This window comes from Drosophila mojavensis, unplaced genomic scaffold (assembly GCF_018153725.1).
Source record: "Drosophila mojavensis isolate 15081-1352.22 unplaced genomic scaffold, ASM1815372v1 contig_81, whole genome shotgun sequence".
Taxonomy (NCBI): domain Eukaryota; kingdom Metazoa; phylum Arthropoda; class Insecta; order Diptera; family Drosophilidae; genus Drosophila; species Drosophila mojavensis.
Genome location: NW_025318907.1, coordinates 7390602 through 7417075, shown reverse-complemented (window position 1 = coordinate 7417075; position 26474 = coordinate 7390602). Strand labels below are relative to the sequence as shown.

Sequence of the window (26474 nt, the reverse complement as noted above, 5' to 3'; positions counted from 1 at the left end):
TAATATTTGTGTGTGTTTGTGGGTGTGTTTTATGAAATAAGCCAATTTGTTTGCTATTAAATAAACGCATTTAAATTAAACAATCAGAAGACAACATGAAAAGAGCTTACTTTATCTTTATCAATATTATAACTAAATGGAAAATCCAAATCCAAAATAAATTGAAGCGAATATCCCCGCCTTCATATCGAAAAGCTGTCAAATTTACAGCACACTCAAATGGCAGACGCGTCGCAATCGAATGTTCCGAAATGGCCAACCACAAAGCACCAATAGCAGGGCCTCTCGCTCGCGCACACACACGATAAGCATTCAGAGTTTTTTGTTGTTGCTGCTGCCACTGTAAAGCTTTTGGTTGCCTCGCATAAATAACTGTAAAACGTAACGGAGCCAAAGTCGAAGTCTATGAAAACAAGAAGTAATGTGACGTCACACAAAATAACAGTTGCAGCCATGCTTACGGTTCTCGTTGTTGTTGTTGCTATTGCTGTGGTTGCATTTATTTTGAGTGGATTTATTTATTTGCTTTGCCACGAACAACAATAGCAACAGCAACAGCAAAAATTGGATAAAGCGCAATAAAACAACGCAAATCAACTAAAAAATGCGCTGCAATAAAAGAAGCAAGAACAGAACACAAAAAAAAAAAAAAAAAAAAAAAAAAAAATACCCAGCAGCACCCGCACAAGTTTTTATTTTATGCAAATGTAAGGTGTCCCAGGTGGGGAATGCACACGTATGCTACGATTCTGCATTGCTGCTGATGTGGCTGCCCCTGCCACGGCTGCTGCCTCTGTTGTTGCATTTGGCTGCTTTTTGCTCAACATTCAATAAAAGCAACAACAATAATGGTACAGGTGTGTGATGCGCGCAAGGTAATGGGAAGGGAAAGAAAGGGCGGGGGCAGCGGCCCTTGGGTTATGCTGTTGCTCTGTTGTTGTTTGTCTGCACGTCTGTGTCTCTGTTTGGCAAATGCCAACTTTATTAGGAATTTTGCAGCTGTTTGCGAGCGTGTGTATGAGTGTGTGTGTTGGTGTAGGTGAATGCAAGTCAAATAGATGAAAGCGGAAATCAAAGCCAGAGCCAAAGCTCATTGGCGCTGCTTGCATGCATATATCGCGTGTACGTGTGTGTGTGTGTGTTTTTAACTCAACTTATCCGTACAGCACATTTACGTGTAATATGCAGGAATGAATTTTTGTTTTTTTTTTTTTAGTTTCCGATTTCAGTTTTACTCAATGAAACGCAATGCCGCGTGCAACTGTGTGCGTGAGTGTGTGTGTACAGGTGTGGGAGAGACGAATAAAGGGAGAGAGTAAGCGAGAGCGAGTGCACAGTGCGCCTGTGCAATGGCTCTGCAGAGCGTAATTGCTGAGCGCAATTTCCCTATATATTGGCTGCTACAGCAGCTCACAGTGGTGGCACACATTAGTGTTAACAGCTGAAATGTAGGTTTAATGATCACATGGAAACCTGTTAGTTATTATTAAGGAATCGTATTGTTCAATTTGAATGTGTTGGATATGGATATGTATGTATGTATGGATATGTATATCCTACTAGATGCTCTTTTCTATTAGACTGCTTCAGTATTAGCGATTTCAAGGTCTAAATCATCCCACATATTACCCAAATTAATCACAATTTAGGCTTTTCTTTTGGTTTAGCAATGTTTTTACTTGGCCATTAAGCAAACAAAGCACAAAATGAACATTAGAAACATTAGCACATCATAAGCATAAATTTAACTGTGGCTCATAAAACAGTAAAGCTTCCAATTAATGGACGGCATTTAAGGCGCAATAAAGGCTCCCAAAGGGGCAACTGCCACACTCCCGCTCCCCCTTCGACCGTTAGCTACTCTCGCATGGGCACTACCAACCTGTCTAAGACAAAAAGCAAATTGTCCTTTATAATTGACCACAAGTGGGCGCTGTGGTCGTCGGGGGCGTGGCCACGACTGCCCGGACAATACGAATTGTAAATGGACAATTATTATTAACTGCAATAAATTTCACGCACGCACAATTTACATAGAGAAGCACGCGAGCGTGCAGAGGATTACAGTGTATGGTGTAAGAGAGAGTGAGAGAGAGAGGGTAGGTGAGTGCGGGGGTGGGGGGTAATGAAGCAAATGGGTGGCTGTTCGGTTGTTGTATTCATGTGGGAGTTGACGACACAATCTACATCACGTACAAATCGTTTAAGTGCAACACATAATTGTTCGAGGACCCCAAAACAGCCATTTTCGGATAGTATAATTGTGTTGAGCGTAGGTGTGCACGCGCGAGTGTGTGTGTGTGTGTGTGAGTGTTTGGTATTTAAGTGTGTGTTGGTGTGTGTCAATAGCAATTATGTGTGCAGCGTTTATAGAGATTGGGTGGAAAATACACTGAACATAACTGGAATTACCTTTACTTGTAAAAACAAAATAGTAATATTATTGATAATAATTAACTAATTAAATTTTACTATTAAATAAATAATAGAAATGTAAACAATTGTAATATAAAATAAAAAAATATAAATATAAAATATCTAATTATAAAAAGTATATATTTAATAGACATATTTGCTGAAGTTTATTAGCTTTAAATATTTGTCAAATTTAAACCAAAAAGAAATTGATTTTTCTTTTAAAATTCTTGCATGTATTTTTCAGTACTGCCATTTTCAGAGTGAAAAGGAAACAGAAAAAAAATTGAGATAAATAAATTGAAATTTACAAAATTTGAAAAGGATGCAGTTTTGTGCTTCAAATTATTATTTTAATTTATATCTACAATTAATCCTATCGTCCCAAAAATATAAAAGTATTGAATACTTCAAATAAACCTGTTGGCCAATGAATTACCGTAGATTTTTACTACCTTACGTTATTCCTATGCCTCGCTTAAACTACATTATTTTTTTCAGTGTTTTAGATCCAGGTAAGTGTTTTTTTTTTTTTTTTTTTTTTTTTTGTGTTTGCGTCTGGACTAAAACTTTCGGCTTGACAAGCTCCACTTAAGCTGCCACAAACAATGCGCAAAGAATTGAAAAGTAATTTCGACGCACAACTAACCAGAATTTCCCTTCATTCCCAACTATGTGTGTGTGTGCTTGTGTGCGTGAAGGCCCACGCTTCAAATCGATGTCATTGTTTATGTTCGGCAGGGCTTTGCCAAAACAATGGGTATTCAATAAATATTATTATTATTATTTTTCTTTTTTTTTCTCAGTCCTCACAAATTGAGTGAGGTTTGGCTCTAATTTTATGTATATATATGTGTTGTTAAAGTACTATATGTGATTGTACAGTTTCTACACTTAATAAACCAAAATTCAAAAAAAAAAAAAAAAAAAAATTGTTTATGTTGTTGCTGTTGTTGCTACTTAGTTGTGCATTGTCCATTAGCGCGTTGTTTAATTGAATTGTAGCAATTAAAGTGCTTCAATTGATTTTAATCGAAAATTGCGCTCATTGTTGACAACTGTTGTTGTTGTTGCTTTCTCGCTCGCTCTGTGAGTGGTTGGTGCCGCTAAGTACAGTTGGCATTGCATACCAGTCGGCGCTTTGGCAGTTACCGTTAATTGCATGACAAGTAGCGCTTCATTAACGCTGCCCATTCAAATGCCGAAAAGGAAATGTGCAATAATGTGCCCAAAGCCTTGAGGTCAACAACAGCAGCAGCAACAACAGAAACAACAGCAACAACATGAGCGATACGCACATTGCTGTAGCCAAAGCTCAACAGGCTGCTTTTTCGTTTTTCTGCTCGCACACAACACGAAAAGAAATTTCCCCAACACAGAGCGTAAAAGTACCAACCGGCGGCCACTCGCTCCACTCACTCGCTCGCTTGCTCTCTCTCTCTCTCTCTCTCTCTCTGCCGGGCTGTCTTGCTCACTGCTCGCTGCTTGCTGTTCGCTGCATAACTGCCGTTATGCTGTCGCTGGGTGATATTTGGCTGTCGCCGCGACTGCCGCAACATGCGCTCAGCATTCAGTACGCAACGAACTTTGCAAGCAAACGGTTGTCGATGCTCTCGTCGTAGCCAATAGGAATCGCACGCGTCGTCGCTGCCACGTGAATTTCAACAGGGAAAAAGGAACCCAAAAATAAGCACGCGCGCGTTACACATGTGCGCGCCTGCATGTGTGTGTGTATGTGTGAGTGACTGTGTCGGTGCGTGTGTGCGTGCATTTATTTATAAGCAGCGGCCAATGTAAAAGTGTACAACAAAGTTGAGAAAGATATAGAAAGCAGAAAATAATCCAAAATCTATAAATAAACCAGGCGGCTGCAGTTGACAAAAACAGCAGAAACACAAGAGATTCGAAATTAAGCGAAATGAAAGCGAAATTCAAATTCGAACAGCTGCTGGCAGCGATGCTCTGCTCGCTGCTTGCGTTTGCCGTCGCTGCTGCATCCGAAGCACAGTCCGGCAACAGCTACGGTGCATCCTTCATATCAAATCCGGCTATATACGCCTATACCGTTTCCAATCAGCAGCAGCAACAACAACAACAACAACAGCAACAACAAAGACAAAATCTCGACAGTCAAAACTTCATAAACTTCGACACTGGCAATTCGAATGCAAATGTAAATGGCAATTACCGCAATTACTACTACACGGATTCCAATGCCACGCCCACGCAGAATACGCCAGCCGTCAGCGCAGCCCCGGCCGCAGCCACGCAGCCAGCCCCCCTAACGGGCTGCACTCTGGACCGCCTGGCCGTCTATAAGGTCGTCCTGCACACCTATTGGACGCGCGAACTCTTCCCCAAGCACTATCCGGACTGGCGGCCCACTGCCCAGTGGACCAAGACCCTAGGTAAGAGCGGCCAGAGTTTATGTTTTCATTTCTCCTCGTTGAGCGCAATTTTTGCTTTGCTAAAAAGTTTCCCTTGTCCTCGTCATAGAAGATAAAACATAGACACACCTGAAAAAACATGTGGAAATTTAATCATTATGAAGTTTCGTTTGGTTCTTCAGCTGGAATAGTTTTGTATCGATTCATTTTTAGCTCTCGAGTAATTTAAAATGTGTAAAACGGGTATATTGGTGGGACATCGGTGGAAAATTTACCACAAAATTTTAATTAGGTTTACAGGAGGCTTTTACCAATTTAGGGAAATATTATTGAACAATTAAAATGAATAATATATATTTTGGACGTGCATTTTATGAGATAATGCAGATAATGTGTGAATCAAAATAAAATGTGAATATTATCTGTCTGAAAGGAATATGTATAGTATTCTTCTATGTAGTGTAGTATTTCCACTATGAAAATAACTTAAAAAAAGAATTTTATTTTTAGCTAAATTCGTATTAAAATTAAAATGTTTTGATTAAATTATTATTAATTTTGTATGTATTTTATATTTTAAAATGTATTTTAATTATATATTATATTTGTATTTTATGATTTATAGCTTATATTTCATATTTTATATTTTATACACAAAATAAAAAAAATGCATATTATTTTCAGAAAAATGATATATTTCCTAAAATAAAAGTACATATAAAAAGACTTGAATACCTTAGATCAATACTACACTTCGCGTCATCAGGTTAGCGCCCCCCCTTACACTCATTTTCTTTTACGTTTTTCTCTTTGCCTATTGCACGTAACTTCTTGGTTTTTTTTTTATTTCATTATCATCATATGAGATGTCTCTCATACCAAAAAAATGCGCGAGTGAAAACCCGTTATGTTTTATTTTCTATCCTTCTCTATTTTCGCAAAAAATGTGTGCACTTATTTTGCGTCATCAGATTAGCGCCCCCAAATGCAATTGTAATTATCTTGCTTATTTTGGCAATTACACTCACCAAATTTTTTGTGAAGCTCAAAGTATTCAATATATTTATAGTATGGGTAAAGAAACAGTTTTATCTTTGGTTAAAAATCAAAGATTGAGGCATACTTTGAATCTAGACTATGCAACCATAAAATTGCTGAAAAATCAGGAAAAAACACAAAACTAAGTAGCAATTTTCTTACAAATAGGGAAAACTATGGAAAAAACTATATAAGCGGCAATAATCAAGTGATTTCAGAAGGAAATAGAAGAGCATTAGTTCGAGAAGCTTCGAATTCCCACGAATCGACCACCAAGATTAGAGTTAAAATCAGTGTTAAGACGAGCTTATCAACGGTCTAAAGAGCAATTAAGAAAGTTAATTACTTAAAGAAACAGAATGTAAAAAAAAAGTCACCAGTCGATATGCTGAGAAAAGAAATACGCATTAATTTTGGCCGGGCGAACATGACGTGGCCTATCCAATGGCAGCATGTTGGCTTTTCTGATGAGAAAAATTGAATTTGGAAGGAACTGATGGCTATAATTATTATATCCATGACCTACGCATAGAAGAACATTATTTGGAACGGTTTCCAAGCCGTTGCGGCGGGGGGGTGGTGTGGCATTGATGTAGGGTGCAATATCTTACTACAGCGCTTGTAAGCTTCAATTTTTGACATCGCGCATGAACGCATAGGACCATAATATCGTGTTTAAAACTGCTGTTCCGCATTTCTATAACCTGTCTGAAAACCGGCATTAGATTTTCCAGCTTGATAATGCCCCAATTCAGACCGCCCGATTCCTGAAGTCCTGGATTCAGGGCCAAAAATTGATCTCATGGAGTGGCCACCATACTCACTCGACCTTAATATCATTGGAAACGTCTGGGGATGGTTGGTCAGGAAAGTATATGAGTCCGGAAAGCATTATAGTACAAAGACAGAGTTAATCGAAGGTACTGAACACGCTTAGTCAACCATATCCTTGAATAATATTGAACAACTTTATAATTCCATTTCTAATCGAATTTTTTAAGTAATTTCAAACAAAAAACGGCACTACGCACTACTAATATTACTTAAAAATAACAATAGCTTAAAATACAGGTGTTATTTTTGGTAATTGGCTTAAATAAATTGAATTTAATGCAGGGGGCGCTAATCTGATGACCAAATTTTTGTTACATATTTTTTGTACATTTTACAAAAAAAATTATTAAAAAATAATCCTTATTGTTACAGTAGCCATTCTTTTTGTATTTTAAAGAGAAATAAATGGAGTATAATATAAAAAAATTTCAAAGATGGAGCTCTGATGGTTTAGATTTTATTTAGCTTTGAGGTTGACTGTAAAGGGGGGCGCTAACCTGATGACGCGCAGTGTATTTACTTAGTATTTTATTTATTTTAGCAATAACATTTTCTATTTTAATTTTTGTTTTCCATTTCTTGTCCTTCAGAATTGATTCCGACTCTAAATTACAATTTAATATACTCCTTACTTTTCCAATATTATATATTTTAAATACATTAATTAAATTAAGTATCTCATGCATTAAATACATTTTATTTAATATTAATATGTTTGTTGTTGTTTAAATATTTAAAAGCGTTATAGATGTTTTTGAGTTACGATTTTCTTTCTAAGGTCTATTCGTAATTGATATTGAATTTAGTCAAATATTTAGTAATCATGTTGACACAAGATTGCAAATGATTGTTTTTTTTGTATTTCATATTTTCACGAATAACAAAGCAATAAATAAAATAAATTTAATTTTTTACCAGTTTCTCGTATATAATCATATATAAGGGTATAATCAAGAGTTTAATCAGTTGAATTTATTGGCCACGCTTAACTGAGAATCTAACTGTTTGCTCTATAGCATTGGGGACTGATAAAAATCTTATAAAAATTTGCCAAGTTGGCAAAAACAGAACAACAACAACAACAACAAACAATAACAAAGCAGGAAGAGAAAAAAAAGTTAAGACTAATTTGTCACAATGCTCGCAACTTGGCAGACATATAAAAATAAATCGAAAAGCAATTTCGCAGCCCAAAATATTTGGTTGTATTTGTTGCTGTCGCTGTTGTCGTTGTTGTTGTTGCTTATATTGTTGTTGGGTTAAGTAGATAGATATAGAGGCTTGGCCCAAATAGATGAGATACAGATATAAACACAGATAGCACACACATTGGGGCAGGGTTTCGAAGGGAGTCCTTGGCCGCATTGGCATGTCGCTAGTCTTATCATGTTTTTGCAGATTTAGCTGTCAATTTATAGCACACACACACACACAAACTTGGAGCATAAAGGAGTGAGCGAGAGTGGGTGGCTGACAGAGAGAGAGAGATAGAGAGAGATGCATAGCACCAAGGAGGGAGCGCGAGGGAACGGCAATGCGAGAGTAGACAAGTAAATCTGACAGCCAAACAAGCGTTGCCTTTTGCCGTAGCATACTTTCAGTCACACCCACACATACACGCATACACGCATACACCCGCACAGCCATAAAAAAGGATAAGACTAGCGCCTAAGAAATGCGATTTGTACGTGCTTAGGCGCTGTATGTATGCCTCAGCGTTGAGCAGAACCAAAAGGAAAGTAGAACGAGAAACAAAAGGAACATACATAATGAAGTTGAATTACTCTAACTTTTAGTTCATGAACATAGATCTATCTACACATAACTTATAAGTTGTTTTTGATACAGTAATCACACCTGGGCTTTATGTTTTATAGAAATTTATCTGATCAAAATCCGCCATTTTGCAGATTTATTTTGACAAGATAAATATATATGTATAACGATTTTATCAATATCATATTAGGCTACATAATTAGTTTCTGCTGAAGATAATGTAATTGACAAAAAAAAAAAAAAAAATAAATAAATAAATAAAAATATTAATATAATCGTTAAAGAATTCTATCACATTATATCATAATACTTTCTAAAACTCTTATGATTATACGACACATATATCTAATCAATTTATCTTAACATATATTTTGTACACATTCTCTGCTCCATTTTTGTCAAATGATAATTAAATTTATTTTTATAAGACACGCCTAACGTATATCTGGTTCATGCTAAAAATATCTTCGACCTTCGACCGTTACATCATTCTTCACACAGTGAACATGCCCTAGGGACAAAGCATGAGCGCAGCGAGAAATTGGATAAAGTTGTTGCTCAAAAGCTACTCTTGTGCTGCTTCTTTTCAATTATTGTTGTTGTTGTTTTTCCTCTCCTTCTTCTTCTTCCTCTTCTTGTTCTTCTACTTCTTCTTCTGTCTCATGCTCATCTTGTTGGGGCTCTGCTGAGTTTTGATGTTTTGATTTTTGCGCTGTTGCACTTCAGTTGAGTCTTTTTTTTTTTTTTTTTTTTTTTATAATACTTTTGTTTATTTATGATTTTGTTTGCCAGATTATAATCTGAGCATTACAAACGGTAAACAATGCATCAAGAACTAAACTTAAACTATATGTAAAATATGCGAAAACTTCGACTAGAAACTCTGTCAAGTTTATTTAAGTATCATTATTCTCAGAACTACTTTAAAGTCGTTTCTAATTAAATGCAGCATTGCTGAGTGCTCTCCCTCTCCTTCTTTCTCCGTCCTCTCACTCTTCTCTCGCATTTGCGGTTTATTTTCAGACTTAGAACGTCCTCCCTCTCCCTTCCCCTTCTCCCACATTCTCTCTCCTTTTGTCTGTGTTGTTTATTGTGTCGACGCTGTAATTTATAGTATTCACCAATTGGAAAACATTGCGTATACGTGATTTATACGCAACTCGTGCTAGTTGTGTGTCCACAGATTTACAGTCCGTACTCTCCGCTGGCCGTAACTAACCGATATAATGCGTATAATGCGCTTCTTATGCTTAAAATATTGACTGGACAATTTCGAGCATTGCGAGCGATAAATTTTTGATGCTTTTCGTTGAAAAGTTTTCCAACTTTCATTCCTTTCTTTTCATGTGAATTGCTAATAAATAAAAAATTTTACACCCACTCAATCTTTTATTTGTGCCTAGCTTTATATAGACTTTATTTTCGCTTTATTTATTTGAAATTTATTTGGTCTTAAAAAAATCGCTAATAAAGTTAGCGTGAATGGCATAAAAAATTTATGGGAAAACGCAATAAAATCCTTATGTGTAAAACCTGATCCGTGAACAAATTTCGCAGGTACTACAGACTGATCAAACATGTAATGTAAACATCAAATATATGTAATTTTAGCTGAAAAACTCATATAAATCTTATATGTAATAATAAAAATAATATTGATATTTGGTCTCCGATATTGTTTCTTCTTTTTGAAATTCTCTTTTTTGCAATATATACTAAGCAAAAGCGTGTATTTTTTTTCATAGTCTTTCAAGGAAAAAAAATCCAAATTTATTTGACTCAGGTTTTATATAGTAGTATAGTATTATATATGAAAATGAATCTGTAAACAATATCAATTAAACAGCTTACCCTCATTCGAATAGGAGGACTTTGAAGCAAATCACAATTAAAATTTCCGCTTTATTAAGGAGCCAAATAAACGACGTACAAAATGTATTAAAAATATAATCATTAATTATTTTTTAAATAATATATTTAATATATAAGAAATTCAAATTTAAGTAAAGATTAAAAATTAAGATGTGAGAATGAGAAACCAGCTTTGTATATATAGTTTTGGTCTTGTGAACAAGCAAATAGAAGGTTTTCAAGTAGATAAGGAAAGTTATGTCATGCTTAAAGAGCGAAGAAGCAAAACGGAAATCTTTAAGTTAAACAAATATGCTGCTATGCTGCTGAGCATCCTGAAGTATTTTCGCAGGATTCTCGTTTACATGCAACGCGCATATTTGTCAATAAATATGCGTAGCAGTTCATGCAGTGCATCAAATATTTAGAGGAACTGTTTTTGTTGCTCAACAGGCTCCGAGGCGGCGTTTAGAAACGCCCAAAGGCAGCCCGGGAAGCTGGAAGCACAAAAACCAGTTGAATTAGTAGAAGCTGCACTTGGGATAGCTGGCAGACAGCTTCCTGCTGCCTGTCATATCCTGTTTATGGATACATACATATCTATATAGCTATGTATGTATGTATAAATTTCAGCATCCGTTACATTTCAACTGGCGAGCAATGAGCTAGCACAGCAGCGGGACAACAAGGAAAGAAAGTGCTCTGGGAGCTGCAGTTGCAGTTGCAGCTGCTCTTGTTTTACTTTTCTTGCCCTGGGCTCGACCAGGGCGTGGGCGTGGGCGTGGGCGTGTGCTCTGCAAATTTATTATGAATGTTGAAAAACAAGCAGCGACAACAGCAAATGCATTTCTTGTGCCTTTTGTGCCAAGTCATGGCACCCAAGACGACGAAGTCGCCGACCGGCTTGTCCTTTGCACCCGCGCTCGTATTCCCAGCGAGTTGTTAAATTTCATTTGGTGACATTGCCCGCTGCCCGCTGCCCGCTGCCCGCTGCCCGCTGCCTGCTGCCCGGGCGCCGCTGTTTTGGCCAACTTGCAGCTTGTTTTTATCGCAAATTGAAACCAAAATAAAGTTTTTTGCCTCCATGGAACCCAACTAGCCGCCGAACCCGAACGCAATTCGGACACATTGCGCCAGTTGCAATGCCAACGACATATTTTTCCAGTACCCGCTAAAGCATGAAGTTTATAATGGGGTATATTCGCTATAAGCGTGGGCCGGCATACGCCATAGAAACTATTGGTTTAAAGCTAAATAGTAGAGGAAATGTGCAGTAGTTTTTGAGCATATTTTTATGTATATATCTGAAAAGCTCAAAAGCTCTTTAAGCAAGTTAACAGAAGAGATTTCTATAAGAGTAGTAGATTTTTATCAAAAGAGAGGTAGAAATAGATCCTTTGGAATTGAGAGATATCCTATATAAGATGGAAGAGGAAAAGAAGGCAATAATTAAACGGAAGATCTAATAGTATTATTGCATTTCTAATCTGACTACTACAATTGTGATTTAAAAATAATCCAAATGTTTTTAACAAATGATAAGGATAAGGAATAAATATAGATTGAATATGAATTAAAAACAAAAGATGTGAGGCCATAAATAAAATCATGCTCTTTATTGTATAAACAATAAAATATATTATGATTTACAATTTTATAATTAATCAGGAGAAACACTAATAATGCAAGCATAGTTGATTCAGTCAGCTTTTAATGATCACTAGCTGATAAGGATTTATTCCTTATATTATTGCATCTTCTGCTCCATCTAGGATATGTCTTAGTTGTGTGGTTCTTGACTATCTGCCAAGTATCTCATATTTTTATTTTATTATTTTTTTCGCTTTGAAGCTATTTGCTTTTTGTGCTGGATACTTTTTGGCCCGAATGGGGCATTCAACACTTTTTGTTTAGCGCAAGTTCTGTGAAAATAAATAAAATTTTTTCTCTATTTCGCCAGTTTTATTGCGTTGCCAGTGCTTTTTGTTTCTCAATTCTCTAGTGCTTTCGCCAGGATATGCTCGCTGCGCCTTTCCCTGCTTGCAGCCTTGATTGTGCCGCTTCAAATGAAATGCTGCCCGCTCGCAAGTGCATTTCAAATCGAGCCACTCGAACAAAAACTTTGATTTCTAGAGGGGACAAACAGCGCTTTGTGTCCTTTGCTAAATGTAAATTGTGCAGCCCTGCCTATCCGCCTATCTGTGTTAGGCAGCCAATGCTAATGCGAATGAGTGCTTCAATAAAACTAGATGGTAAATAACAAGAATTGCCTGTGTCCGTGGGCATAAACGAGGACAAGCTTCTTTGGCCTTGAAGAGCTTGAAGTAGGCCGTAATTCCTTTTGACATTTTACTGCAGCTACCACGTGCCCCTGGCTGCCTGCGCGTTGCGTTAATTGCCTGCGTGTCCTGGCCATGATCCTGTTGGGCCGTGGCCTCTGGGATGTGCGTGCTCCTGTAGTTGGTGTTAAATGTTGAGCCTGCGGCTTTTTCACGCCTCCTTTTTTCATTGTTCCAAGCAAGCTTCCTTACACCAACACCAACACCAACACCGGCCCACCTCCGCCCCGTCCTCTTGCCGACCCTAAGCCACCTAGTTACGCAAATGAAATGCCAAAACTGTTTGTTGCTTTTGGCTGCAAATGAATTATAAAAAGCTTTTGCCAGTTCCGCAGCTCTATATGTGTGCTTCATAAATATAACATGCGCCTAATTCCCACCCACAGTCTGAGCATGTGTGCGTGCGTGTGTGTGTTATATTTTATGCACCCCCAAAGGCACATATTCAGCCGGCAGCACTCTAGCTGCTGCTCTTCAGTCTGGCCTGGGCCATGTCATTGCACCTTTTGCTCTTGTTGCTGGCAAAGTTTTGCGTTTCGTCTCGTAACAAACTTTAAATGTTTGCAATTTTTTACACGCACTCAGCGCACAAAAAGGACGAGCGAAACATGAGACAAAGAGGAAATCATAAGGCGCTTGTCTGCTTCGCCCAATCAAACTCGGTGGAAAACTACAATAGCAATCAATTTGTGCATGTGTGTGCGTGTGTGTGAGTGCGTCTGGGTAGAGAACTGCTGTAATGCTCTTTCCGTAGGAATAACTTTTTGATTCATATAACTCGAGCATTCATGGGTAGGTCATACTTTTCTTCTAAATAAGTCAGCAAAAGCTAAACTCATGCTATGCCAAGGCAAAACATAAGAGAGGCAAATAATTTGTTATTTCGTGACCTTAGATTCGATTGCCCTCAGGACGACTTCGGGGGCTTTGGGTTCAAGGTAAAGTGAAATTAATTCTAAAAATAAATTGATTAACTTTTTATGGCTATTCAGCTAGACTGGCTGCCAGCTCTAATTTCTGCTAAGCAGCTTAATTTTGTTTGAGTTGAATTGTTTATCAATACTTAAATAAGAAGTGTATAATATTTATATTGATTTATAAATTTATATTAAATATTAACAAAGGGAATTGTTTGCTTTATTTGAGATAAAAAAGTATTTGTCTATCTGATATCTCAATATATACAGGTAAAAGTTGAACTGTGTTAACACTGTGTTAACATTTCTAAAACGCCATTAGCATTATGTTATGTTATATGATGTAAAAATGCTAAATATATTGCTACTCAACATATATCGACTTAATACTTAACTTTATGTTAAGGGGTGTTAACACTTGTGAGCTGCCATTAACAGAATGTTAGATTAGAATGTTAGGAAACATTTTCAACTATGTATATAAAGTGATAATAATACATATTAAAAATGATATATAATTTTTCTGTATATTAAAATACAATTTAATCGACATAGCCACAAAAAGGTTTTTTAAAGTAAGGAATATAATAATTTGCTCGAATTATACTTGAATTTTGCCTATAAAAAATATTTTCCTTAGTTAAATTAATCTTGCGCAAGCTATAAATAATAACAGAAACGAGAAAGCAACTCAAAATAAACAAAATATTTCTCGTACGAAGACAATAAAAAATATGAATTTATTTCAATGCGCTGATTACTCTCTGACTCTCTGCAGATGGTCTGCATCTCTGGGGATTTTAGTGTGCGTAGCAAACGTCATTACAAATTCATAATGCTCGCAGTAGTATACCTGTAATATGTGTGTGTGGGTGTGTGTTTATGTGCGTGTTAGCCAAGACGCACTGCTAAAATCATAGCACACAACCTTGTGCGCTGCAGCATAAGTACATTAATAATAAATGTAAATTTGCTGCTTCATTTTTGCTCTCTCTTTGTTAGCCATTCCAGCTTTGGCTTTATGGCGGGGCGTTGTCTTGCCACTTGCAGCTACTTGGCCAACTCTGCTCGCGCTCCGAGGTGTTGTAATTAGAAGCAACCGCTGCTTAACTTTCCGTCGCGCCTTTGATATGCTTAGCTGGACGTTGGCTTTCGAATGGCCACGCCTTGTTATGACTTACGCCCCTTCCGGCCCACTCCCTCGCTTACGCGCTTGCCCAGCTCCAGTTTCCGCTTCTGTAAGCTGAGCCGCGTTTTGCAATTTTTACTTGTCGTCCTTGGTAAATCACAGCGCACACTGGGATCGGCCAAAACAAATTTGTTGTACCACATTTTTTTCTTTTCGTAGGGTTCTTGTATGGCCACTAGCCTGACAGAGGGTACATCAGTTTTGTCATTCAATATAAGCCTGAAGTAGCTGAGTTATAAATAGAACTATGTCAAACGGGAACTGTACTTTGTGAGAGTATTAAGACTATCAGAATGGTATACGTTCCATTTAAAAGTTTCATTGAAGGAATCAATACTGTAGTCATGCTAAAAAGAGTAAATATGTAAAATAATATATAAATGCATGCAACGTCCTTTGACTGCAAGGATATTACGTCTTCGACCCAAGTTTCCCGACCAAGTTTTTCTTTTTACTTTTTCTTCAATTTCTACTTCTTCTCTATGCTGCGCATTTACGTGCATGAATAAATTTTGTTGTTGTTGTTGCTGTTGCTTGTCTTTTATGTCTACACATTTTGTGCTTTGTCAAATTCGTGTCATTATTCATTCATACATGATTAGGCAACAGAACAGAGCACAAAATACAACAACACAAAACAGACAACAGACAACAGACAACAGAAAACAGGCAACAGCAAACAGCGCACAGGTTTTGAATTACACGCTGCCAAGGAGCGTTGGACTCTGGGGTGTTGCCAGCGCATCCAGCCCCACCCTACCACCCCTGCTCCCCTGCCGAAACGCCCTGATGGATAGTCGGCGGCGATGTTGCTGTCTGCTCGCAGACGACAGGCGTGGCGGCATTGCCAAATGGAAATTAATGAATGAAATTTGATATACTGTCAGTTATCCAACACTGGCTGGCGACGCAACCGCTGCCGATGCCGATGCCGATGCCAGGGCTACCAGCCGCATCAGCATATAATTTAATTTATGCGCACGTGCTACGCATATAGCGGAAGGCTCAGCTTATTTTAATGCGGCATTTGAGCGCTTTAATTTGCCATCAATTTAAAATCGTTCTCTTTATATGTATACATACACATCTATTTATCTGACATACATACATATATGTATATTCAATTAATTATATTTACTTGTTAATTAAAAAAAAAAAAACATGCGAAGAGCTGACAAAAAATGAATAAACAACAATAAAAAAATAAAAAATAAATTTGTAAAAATAAAATAAACACATATAAATATAAATACATATAAAAAACGTTTACACACTTAACTCTTTTTTTCGCTTTCCGTTACGCAAATTGGCATAAATTAGCCGCGCTAATTACAAATAAATTGCGTAATTTGTTTTTGTAACACAGGCAACAACAACAACAACAACGACAGAAGAATCAGCAACAACAAATGGAGGCAATTATTGTTGTAATGTGATTACATTATCTATATGATTACAATTTAATTATACCTCAGATGTGATGAGCTGAATTTTCCGGAGTGTTTAAATTTACAATAATATTTTTGGAATGCATATTTCTATATATTTTTATAGATTAGAGCTAAAATAATAAATAATACATTTTTAAATTAGTAGTTTCAAATATCCGCTTACTTTCAATTTAAACATTTAATGTAATATTGAAAGCGGTTTGTAGCGGAGGCTTCGTAGATAAGTCTGAGAGTAAAACTAAGATTACATCGAAGCATTAAGCAGTTAATAACATGACTGACAATGCGGGGGCTTAGCAGCTGCTGTTAACTTCCATCCATGGAATCTAAAATTAACATAAGCTAAAGAAAACTGTTATTATTATTATATACTGTATGTTCTTTAGGCCTTAGTTTTTTGCACTTTTTAAATTAGAAATATTATTTTCATTAAATTTAAAAAACAAAAACTAGTTATATTAAAAATGTCTGTAATATAAGCAACATTAATCAGGCTTCTATTTCGAAATTCAAAATCTCGTTTGCTTGGCAAATAACTCGCTAAATAGTTGATTGGGATAATACGAATCTCATGTAAATAACTTTCCTTTAGGCTCTACTCGCTATGCTCTAGGTGTTTCCAAGGGTTCCATTTTTGCACAATTTTATTTTTGTTAAAGACCGAAAATGTAATTTGTTTCAACTATATTTTGTCATCCTTTTCTTATTTCTTTATGTTTTTCAATCTCAGTGATTTATACATTTCTAATTGTATTGAGCTAATTTCTTAAGAGGAGTACTAAATTATAGAATATCTATAAGTATTAATTAAATAAATCTTATAGTTTGCTTTTGGCATTATATATTTTAATTTGTTGACTCCTTTTGTTTACTTAGATTTAAAAAAAATTGTTCCCACAAAAATTTTTTTTGTTAGTTTTGCCTGTAATAAATTCAAAGTTTTTTGTCTTTCATAACAAATAAAAAGTCAATTTAAATAAAGTAAGATAAGCTATACAAAAACTATTGATCATTGAACACCCAATAAAAAACAGAGCTTCTATGAAAGATCCGAATGAAACTGTATTTTATATACAATAATAATAAATAAATGTTTGTAAATTATGTAAGTTATGCACATATGTATGGATATGTGTTTGTCAAAGCTCGCATATAACTGTTAGCCGTGGCATTCATTGATGTGAAAAAAAAAACTTTATAAAGAGGATCCTCTCCAATTGTAAATGAATTCGTTGCAGAATCGACAAAATCGGTTGGTCTCAGACTTTTTTGCAATATCGAGAAACGGTGAATAGTTATTAGAGAGCTATGATATATAGTACAAATATACATATATAGTATAAATATATATAAATAATATTTGTATTGCATAAATGCTTTTATTATTATTGATACTGACTAATATATATTTTTAAAATTTGAATTGATTAAGCAGTCGTTAATCTACTAGTACTTCTTTCTTTCCATACTATTCATTCATTTAATTTTTTTTAAATCAAACCCTTACTTATAAATAGATTTTTATCTAGCCGTAGAGCTTCCACTGTCTCTCATTGTCTGTATTACCCCATTTATTTTATCTATCGCACACAATTTCACCTTTATTTTATTGTGGAGCATAAAAATCATGACATTTTAATTGCAATATTTATGACAAAAATTCCACAAAAAAAAAGCAAAAAACAAAAAAACACCAACAACAAAAACAACACTGTGGCAGCTGGTGCTTAAGCGAAAAAGTCTGATTCTGATTCTGATTCTGATTTAAATGTTATATTTACACAGTTCTTGTTTTTGTTATTTATGCTATTGACTGTGTTTGCGTGTATATGAGTGTGTGTGCTTGTGCGTGTGTGTGTATTTGCGTGCGCATGTTTATTTTTTGTAATTTTATTTGTATTTAATGCTCGGCGCTTAAAAGTAGGCTACAGGCAGAATACAAATATATATATATATAAGCCGTTGCGAATGGAAATCCATTTGAATTCCGAAAGATCCTAATTAAGTGTCGCCCATAAATCATGAATTCTACAAAGCGCCTCATTAATAATGCATTTGCATGCGGCAGACAAATGAAACCCGAATCGAACAACTCCTTTCTTTTCTCCTTTCTCTTGTCGTTGGGGTTATTTATGAGGGCAAGCCTCTCCCTTCGTCTACCAAATCGGCCGAGATCCCAGAAACTTTTGACCACACAAACTGCCTAAATGCTCGCCATATAAAAAAATCTGGCCAAGATATTCTGGAGTTGGCTTTTGAGTTATGCCGGGGCCACAAGTTACAGTTGCTGCTAATGGCAGCCTAATTATGCTGACCACAACGAATGCGACCGCACACACACACACACACACATGCACACGCACACGCGCACACTCACGCCCTTTGTAACCCCTTCTGGTACTTTTTTCTCGTGTCTCTGCCCTTGTCTGGGGCATAAATTTATGCTCATTGCTTTTTCCGGGCAACTTTAAGACGCGCGCACCTTTTGGACTACATAAATCTTGGCCAGGTGGGTGCGTTTTGTGTGTGGGCGTGAACCTCACGCCCCCTGCGCGCCCCTGCCGCCCCCTCCGCTTTATGCGGCAGACAAGGCGCAGACAACATGCGTGTGGCAAAGCCAACGCGACGCACAAAACTTTGTCTGCCTTTGCTTAATGCGCTCTGATTGTCTGGGTGTGCATGTGTGTGTGTGTGTGTGGGTGCGACTCTGTTTGTGTCTGTGTTTCGCTTGCGCCCTACGGCTGGCTCTTCTATGCGAAATGTCTACAAATTATAGCTCAGTTGCTGCTTATTTGGGCCTTTATCGGAGCAGAAGAAGCAGAAGTAGAAGAAGAAGGGGAGCAGAATAAACCCCGACCAAGTGGGTATTACAAGTTTCGGCTCAAGTTAATGCGAGCTGTGAATCTCTCATTCATCGGAACAGCTTACTCGACTTGAGTTTTAGGCTCTGTTACAGTTGCGGCAAACAGTTTCGAGTTCGCTCTTCGCTAGCAATTCCACCGACCAAGAGCTTCGTTTCATCATAGTTGCAAAGTAATTTTAGTGCTTTGCCGTTAAATTATTTTAGCACTTATGGCAGCTCAGATAATAGCATAAACTTAACTACACAAATATTGTTGTGGTAGATGAATGAGTTATGAATTTAGTTAGAAGATTACAAACTATTAAGTATGACTGTATACATATATATTTATGTACATGAATAATCTCTTCAAACATGGCATTTTTAGTATGTAGATCAATGGATTCTGGGGAGTAACAACTTAATTTCTAACATAAAGAATAGCCAATTGATAAGCAGACTGATGACTTGATAACAGAGTCTATAAAGGAAATGGTATATAAATGGTTCGATGGATTCCTATTTAAATATGTATGTATTCAATCAAATTTTTTATTTTATGATAATGAATGGATATAGAGATATACTGATTTCATGATTGATGTGTTCAAGGAGAGAAAAATACCACGTTAGACTAGCTAGACTACCGCAGTTAAAAATACTGGTACACAAATACTGGTTCGCGATACTTAGTTAATTTCTGTTTAGATTAGATTGCCTTTAACCTGCAATCATTTCATAAATAAAAGATATCTCGAACTAATGGACTAGTTTGGTTTCTAATATATGATTTTAATATATATTTAATTAAAGATATATGTATATATTTTTTTTTTAATTCTAGAGTTTACTGTATTAACAGTACTCCTGTCTTTGTCATTTTCTTTTTTGCACTTTTTCCGTTTTAAGATATTCCCATCAGCATTCTCGGCATTTTTGTGTCTCCTACCTAACCCCAATCTAAAAATTTTTTGTCTGGGCTTCTATACACACATATTTGATACAAATATTTCATTTGCTTATGCCGAGGCACGCGTGTCCCACTCTCAGTGCTATCGAAGCGCCTGCGACTGTCTGGCACAGTTTAACGCAATAATTAAGGAAAGGCCGAAGGAGCAGCGCCCAAAACAGACGCTGCCTCGTATTAAATTCGATATTTATATGTATTTCTTTCTCTATGTATATATATAGATATTTATCTTTATGCATTGGAGGGAAACTCCGTGGAGAGCTACGTGACACGTCTGAATAAATTGTTGTTGGGAGTCGCCGGCGGCGCCTCGCATCAAATTTGAGTGCTTGCAATGAAGCAATAAAACATAAATTCATTTAATTAAGCAATTTGATGTGGCAAGACTCAAAGACATAGACATAAAAATAAAATTTAACAAGCTGCCAAGCCAGAGGGAAGAGAGAGGAGCGCGGTGCGGGGATACCGGAGAGTGGGCCAAAGTGGTAAAGTTTTGATAGTGAGCAATTGGTACGCATTCGACCCCAGGGAGTGGCAATATTTTGTGCCCCAGTTAATAGCGAAAGTGGATAGCGAATAGCGAATAGCGGATAGCGGATAGCAGGAAAAGGCACTGAAAAGAAGCTGGAATAACATCAAAGTGTGCTGTGTGAAAATTATACAACTTTTCATTTTTATGGCCATGCGGCGGCTCAATTTTGCTGGTCAATCAGGCGTATAATAAGATAAAGTCATTGCTATCGCATTGCCTGATGGCGCTGATGGAGCTGGGATAGATGAGATGATGGACTGCTCGGGTACCAAATTAACCGTTATCCCTCAAGTAATCGCAATGCATTTCAAGTGGGCGCAGCTAGCTGGAAGCCCATACAAATCAGCGCAGAAAGTCTCCAGCAAACAGGGTAGGGTAGCTGCCGTTCGGGCTCGGGTTTGTCAGCCCGCAGGAAGACAACAGCCATACCGTGGACAACTTCAAAGCAAAGCAACAGCAAATTAAATGTGAAAACTCTTCAGATTAAATATTGCCAACAATATTAAGTACATTTTCACGGCGTCGTCGTGCAAGTGGCTGACAAACCCTTCGAAGCAATCAAATCACAAATTTCTTTGGGGTTTGCAAAACCAATTACAGTGCGGCCTGTTGGCAATCGTAGGGTGCACGACTTTGTGGTTAGAGAATAATAATATAACAATTTTAAATTGTCTTAAAGCTGAAAGTATATACTGTAGAATATTATATTGCTTTGTTCTTCAACTTTAGGTCGTTAAGAGACATTTTGTATATTTTTAAATCAGATCATGCCTTAGATGTTCGAGTTTCATCATGCACTTGTTGTTTTTGGCTCGATTCGCATGTATATTTTTATAATTTAGTGCAATTTTTCTATTTTTCTATAGTACCAACTTCTCTTTTCTTTAAGAATATTATTCGAAGAGGTGGTATAAATATAAATAAATCAACCTTAAAGTTGATTGGCAACATGTGAGCCACTAATTTAGGTCTATTAGCGCTGGATCAATTCGAGGCACATTTTAAGTGCGTTCAAAGTTTTGGCCAATAAAAATAAATATAAGAACATGAACAACTTGAATGTACAAGAAAATTCGCTAAAGCGTCAAAAAATATACTTTGAGTGGGGGTAATAGAGGAGCAGGAGCTGGAGCAGGAGCAAGAGCAGGAGGAGGAGTGGAAAGACGTCTTCTTGTGTGTGTTGGGGGTCGGTTAGAAAAGTAAAAACTTGGCTAAGCGTAAATAAAGCAAATAAACTTAACGCAAGCAACGCGAACCTCAAAAAAGTCAAGTTGACTAAGCTGCTTGTTGTTGTTGTCACCGATGTTGTTGTTGTTGTTGTTGTTGTTGTTGTTGTTATTGTCGTTGTGTTGGCCAAAGAAAGTTGTGCTCAAGTTTGGTTTTGAGACAGTTTAGAGTTTGCTTAGCAGCCAAACAAAAACCATAGCATACAACGGGGCGTGTTTTGTTGAAAGACAGAGAGAGAGAGAGACAGAGAGAGAGAGAGAGAGAGAGAGAGAGACAGAGAGAGAGAGAGAGAGAGTGAGAGAGTGCGAGGCCGAGGTAACAGCCGTTGGTGTTGCTACTGTTGTTGGTGTGAATAATGTTGCTGTTATTTATGCCTCAATGCGTCACGCCCCAAAAGCCGCACCAACCGCCCCTAAAGAGTGGCAGCAGAAGAAATTGCAATTTCCACGCCCAAGTTTCGGGCACTTTCACTTTATGGGCAGGGAGCAAGCCCTGGCTGCTGCTGCTACTTTTTATTAAAAGTTTTCCTACGCCCAACAACAACAACAGCAGCAGCAGCAGCAGCAGCAACAGTGGCAACAACAACAACAAGACGGACGCATTTTTTAAAGTGTTTTTTATTGTCGCGTTAACCGACCGCAACGACTTGCAGCCTGTTGTGGCAAGGGGCGTGGCAGGGGCGCTAACTTTGCCAGCTGCGTAAGTGTAAATTATTGTTAAGGTCAGAAAGTTTTCTTCATTTTTTCTCACTCGCTTTTCTATTTTTTGTTGCCGTGACTAGTTTTGCTTAGTTTCGTTAACTGGGCTATAAGTTGATGGCTTTAACTGTAGCACGTGCTGGCCAGCCCCGCTGGCTGCATAATTTTCGAGCATATTTCACTTAATTAACGCGCTCATAAAAATGCCACATTAACTTACAATTAGCGACGCCGTCCACGCAGCGCTTTAGACCGAAAGGTCAACTAGCCGGCGCGACTTAAACAACCCCTCCCCCTCCCCATCTACGGGCTAAGCACTGCCCAGCCCCATCAAGTGGCAGTCTAATAAACTGCGTGGTTTGTTTGGTTCCTTAAGGTTGTTGTTGTGAGTCTCTCTTCTTCTTCTTTAAATATAAATTTATGTGCAGCCCCCGAAAAAGAGCACTTTCACTTGCGCCTTAAGCTCTGCCAGGCCCCTCATCCACATCCACGCCCTGCCTCGCTGCCCCAGCGCCCCCGCTCTGCATTTCCTTTTGCCCTCGCTTGACATTTGAAATATGTTGGCGCATTTTATGTTGGTCAGCCGGGGCCAGCAATTAAATGACACTGCCAAAGGCAAAGCCACTAAAACACCAGCTGAAGCAGCTGTTTGTTGTGGGTTGACTCGACGGCCGAATACGCTGCCGAATCTTCCAACATAAAAGCAAAAGGATTTCTATCGGAATTATACCTAAATTATATTAACGATATTAAAATATTAAAATTATATAAAAATAATCATAAATTATAAAACACACAAAAACTAAAATATATAATATGAATTAATAATAACTTAAAAAATATAATTTGTTTTCAATAAAAGAATAAAATAAATTGATTTGCTGTGATATATTTTATACGAAAGCGGAACAAAATTGTTTTTCAGAGTTATTTTGTTCGAAATTCTCTGAGTGAGGATCTAAAAATATCTTCAATATTGTCAATCACGCTTTGAATCTATTGTTATCATACTAATGTTAATATTGTAATATATCGCAATATAATAATATTATCTCGATCTTTAAAGCCTTTTGATTTGTATAGTAAGAATTTTCGCGATTTTTTTGTATCTATTTATTTAAATATTTTTTTAAATATTTTATTTGCGATCTTTTATGATATCAACAGTAAGCAAACTTTTAGGATTAGCCGGATGGTTTGACTTCCAGACAGCTCTATTCATATATAAAGAGAATTGAATTGAGAAACTTGTTACGAGTTTGACATGCAGCATAATGCACTTGAAGCAAAGACCTTTAGTTTCTTTTTGCAAAAGAGAGACCCCGACTATACCTCGTGCTCTGTCGCATATATATTCTGTGTAAGGCGCAACTTCGGCCTGCTAGCGCCAATCTATCATATGTAGCAAACAGAATTTTCTCTCATGTTAATCTCAAGTTTTACAAATAATATATCCAAATCACCTCGTGTAGTTCATCAGCCATGGAAAGAGTATTTGTAAAGAGCAAGCTGGGGCTGAGCGGTAGTTGTTGATATATATTTCGCTTGACAACTGTACTTTTGGAGCGCTCAGTGGAGCCAACTGCGCCAACTGTCGAGCTCAACTGGACTCGAGGCCAGTGGCTGAGGCTTTGCTGGCGTTGATGGGCCCTACATGATTTGTAGCCGACAATTGAGGGTCTTTTGGTGGAGGCATTCAGCATCAGATAGTCGGTCTGCGTCAGTACGCCCAGAAAAGGCGTTCCGCCCCCGTGGGCAGGGACGAACTGAAAGCAGAGTCAACATCAAATTTTAATGCTACTCATAATATTTTCATGCCCACAATGCGCAAAGGTTAAAAGTGCCAACGAAATAAATGCGAAATCAGCAAATACTCAAAAATGTGTGTGTATGTGTGTGTGTGTCGATGTGTGTGTCGGACATTAATGTCACAAAAAATGCCGAAAGATATGAAAAGTTTTTCCTTATTGCTGCGGCTCAATTATGGCTGAGTCTCTAATCGAAAAAAATGAAGGGGTTTGCGATGCGTCAAGCACAGTGACTGCGAACAAGTGACTCAAACAGTGATTCAAGTAGTGAATTCCCTAATATTGTATATCTATTATATTTATATATCTTCATATTTCTTCATATTTTTTTATAGACTCAAAACACATATAAATGTCTTAAGATTGAAAAATTATTAGTATTCTATTTAATATCTTATATTAATTTTGTATTTGTATTTTTATTATTATTTTATTTGTTTGTTTTTTACAGACAATTTTGTGCTGCCTTTAAGGCACCGTTCTCTGAACAGTAGTTAATCAGATATATTTTTTTATGGCTATAAAAGACCGTATACACTAGCACTGTAGTACCTAGACGCTATTATGAGTGACACTCTAGTCTCTGGGTGTATTTAAATATACACATATGAGGCCCACTTAGGCTTGAGTAAGAAAATACTTAACTATAATTGAAGGCAGTTCTAAATCTAGTAAATTCATTAAATGCAGACAGTTCTTAACATAAATTCGAAACCTTATACAATCACAGCTCCTGCCACAGTCAGAGTCACTGTCTCAGTCACTTTCACAGTCACATTCGTAGTCATTCACAAGGTTCAGTGCAACGTTCGTAAATGCTCTCATCTCTATGAAGCTGAAGAACTACCCACACACACACACCCACACATAAGAATACACACATGGCCATACAAACTGAATTGCCATATGCCATTTGGCTTTTGTGGCTAACTTTCAGTGCGCAACTTTCTCAAGGGTTATACAAAAGGCTCAAAAGGGTTGTCCTGATTGTTGTTATTATTACTGTTGTGCATGTATATATATGTGTGTGTGTTTGTGTTGGCTCCATTGAGTTATGTTCGACAGAGTAAACAAACAAACAGGCTTAAAAAAAGGAAATTGATTGTTGCATTGCTCAACTCGGTTTTTTCTACGTACATACATACACACGTATGTATATGTAAGTTACATGTGTATGTGTGTGTGACGGTGCGCAGGGGGAAATTTGAGATCATAAAAATTGATGTGCCCTTAACATACACAAACACAAACAGAAGCACACACACCCACACGCATACCATGGCATCAGTGTGTGTGAGCTGAAGTGATTGGCGAAGCAATACAGGGTATAAATATCAGCGCCACCTGTGGGCGGGCGGTGGCGCAACGTGTAGTTGAGCATGAAACGTAGAATTTATTATGTTATCGCTTCACCGATTTACTTTATCGATTTCACAATCAGCCAGAGAGCCAAACACTTTTGCTTCGGTATCAACACCTACCACCCCCGCCCTGCAGTTCGACCCAGACCCAGCAGCAGCCCCAACCCTTAACCCTGGAGCCCCACAGCCTTCCTGTTGAAGCCCTTTTTGCCGCCGTTTGACGCTGCTGTTCCCCAGATAATTTGCAGTCATGTTGTTTGTGTGTGTGTGTGTGAATGAAGGTGGGTGTGTGAGTGTGTATGTGTGGGTATTTGTTTGTTTGCCTTGGCATTTTACCGTTTCGCCTGGATTTTGGGCGAGCTCGGCGGGCTTGTGTTCGGCATTCGCCTGCGGCAGAGTGGCAAATATTATTATTTGTTTAAAATTTAAGGCCAGCTGACAAGTGAGTTGACTTTGATAAGTGTCTCCGAATCCGCCTTGGGGTAGGCCAATGCCCTTTGCCAGCTGCGATAATTCGACTTTGCACTTAATTCCATTTAATGCTAATAATAATAATTCTATTTATAAATTGTGAGATATGAAAACTATTGTTTGAGATAAAATAATTATTAAAATAGTTTATTATTAGATTTAGCTGTAGTAAGCAGGGCAGAAGATTTAATTGATTTAACTGTGAAATAACAGACTAGGATATTTGTATAACTGATGCTTAAAGATTGAAAAACTGAAAATGGAAATTATTTCTGAGCAAGACTTCTATAAAACACTCATGTGCTATGAAAGCCGTTGAAGAAGAACTTTAGAGAGACGAAAACCTGCCACCCTCTAATATATTAATA

The 26474-nt window shown here is 37.3% G+C and overlaps 1 protein-coding gene across 2 annotated transcripts in view; it reads left to right on the top strand.

Annotated features, from left to right (window-relative positions):
- Positions 1-3982: 3982 nt before the first annotated feature.
- LOC6580982 overlaps positions 3983-26474 on the top strand; it is a 67707-nt gene continuing 45215 nt past the window's right edge. The window contains exon 1 of one of the 2 annotated variants that reach the window (XR_006357910.1): positions 3983-4823. Coding sequence is in view for 1 of the 2 variants with exons in the window: in XM_002006739.4 (XP_002006775.1) it covers positions 4334-4823 (490 nt within the window). In the remaining variant the exon portion in view is untranslated. The remainder of the gene's footprint in view (positions 4824-26474) is intronic. The other variant, XM_002006739.4, reaches the window with a different exon arrangement.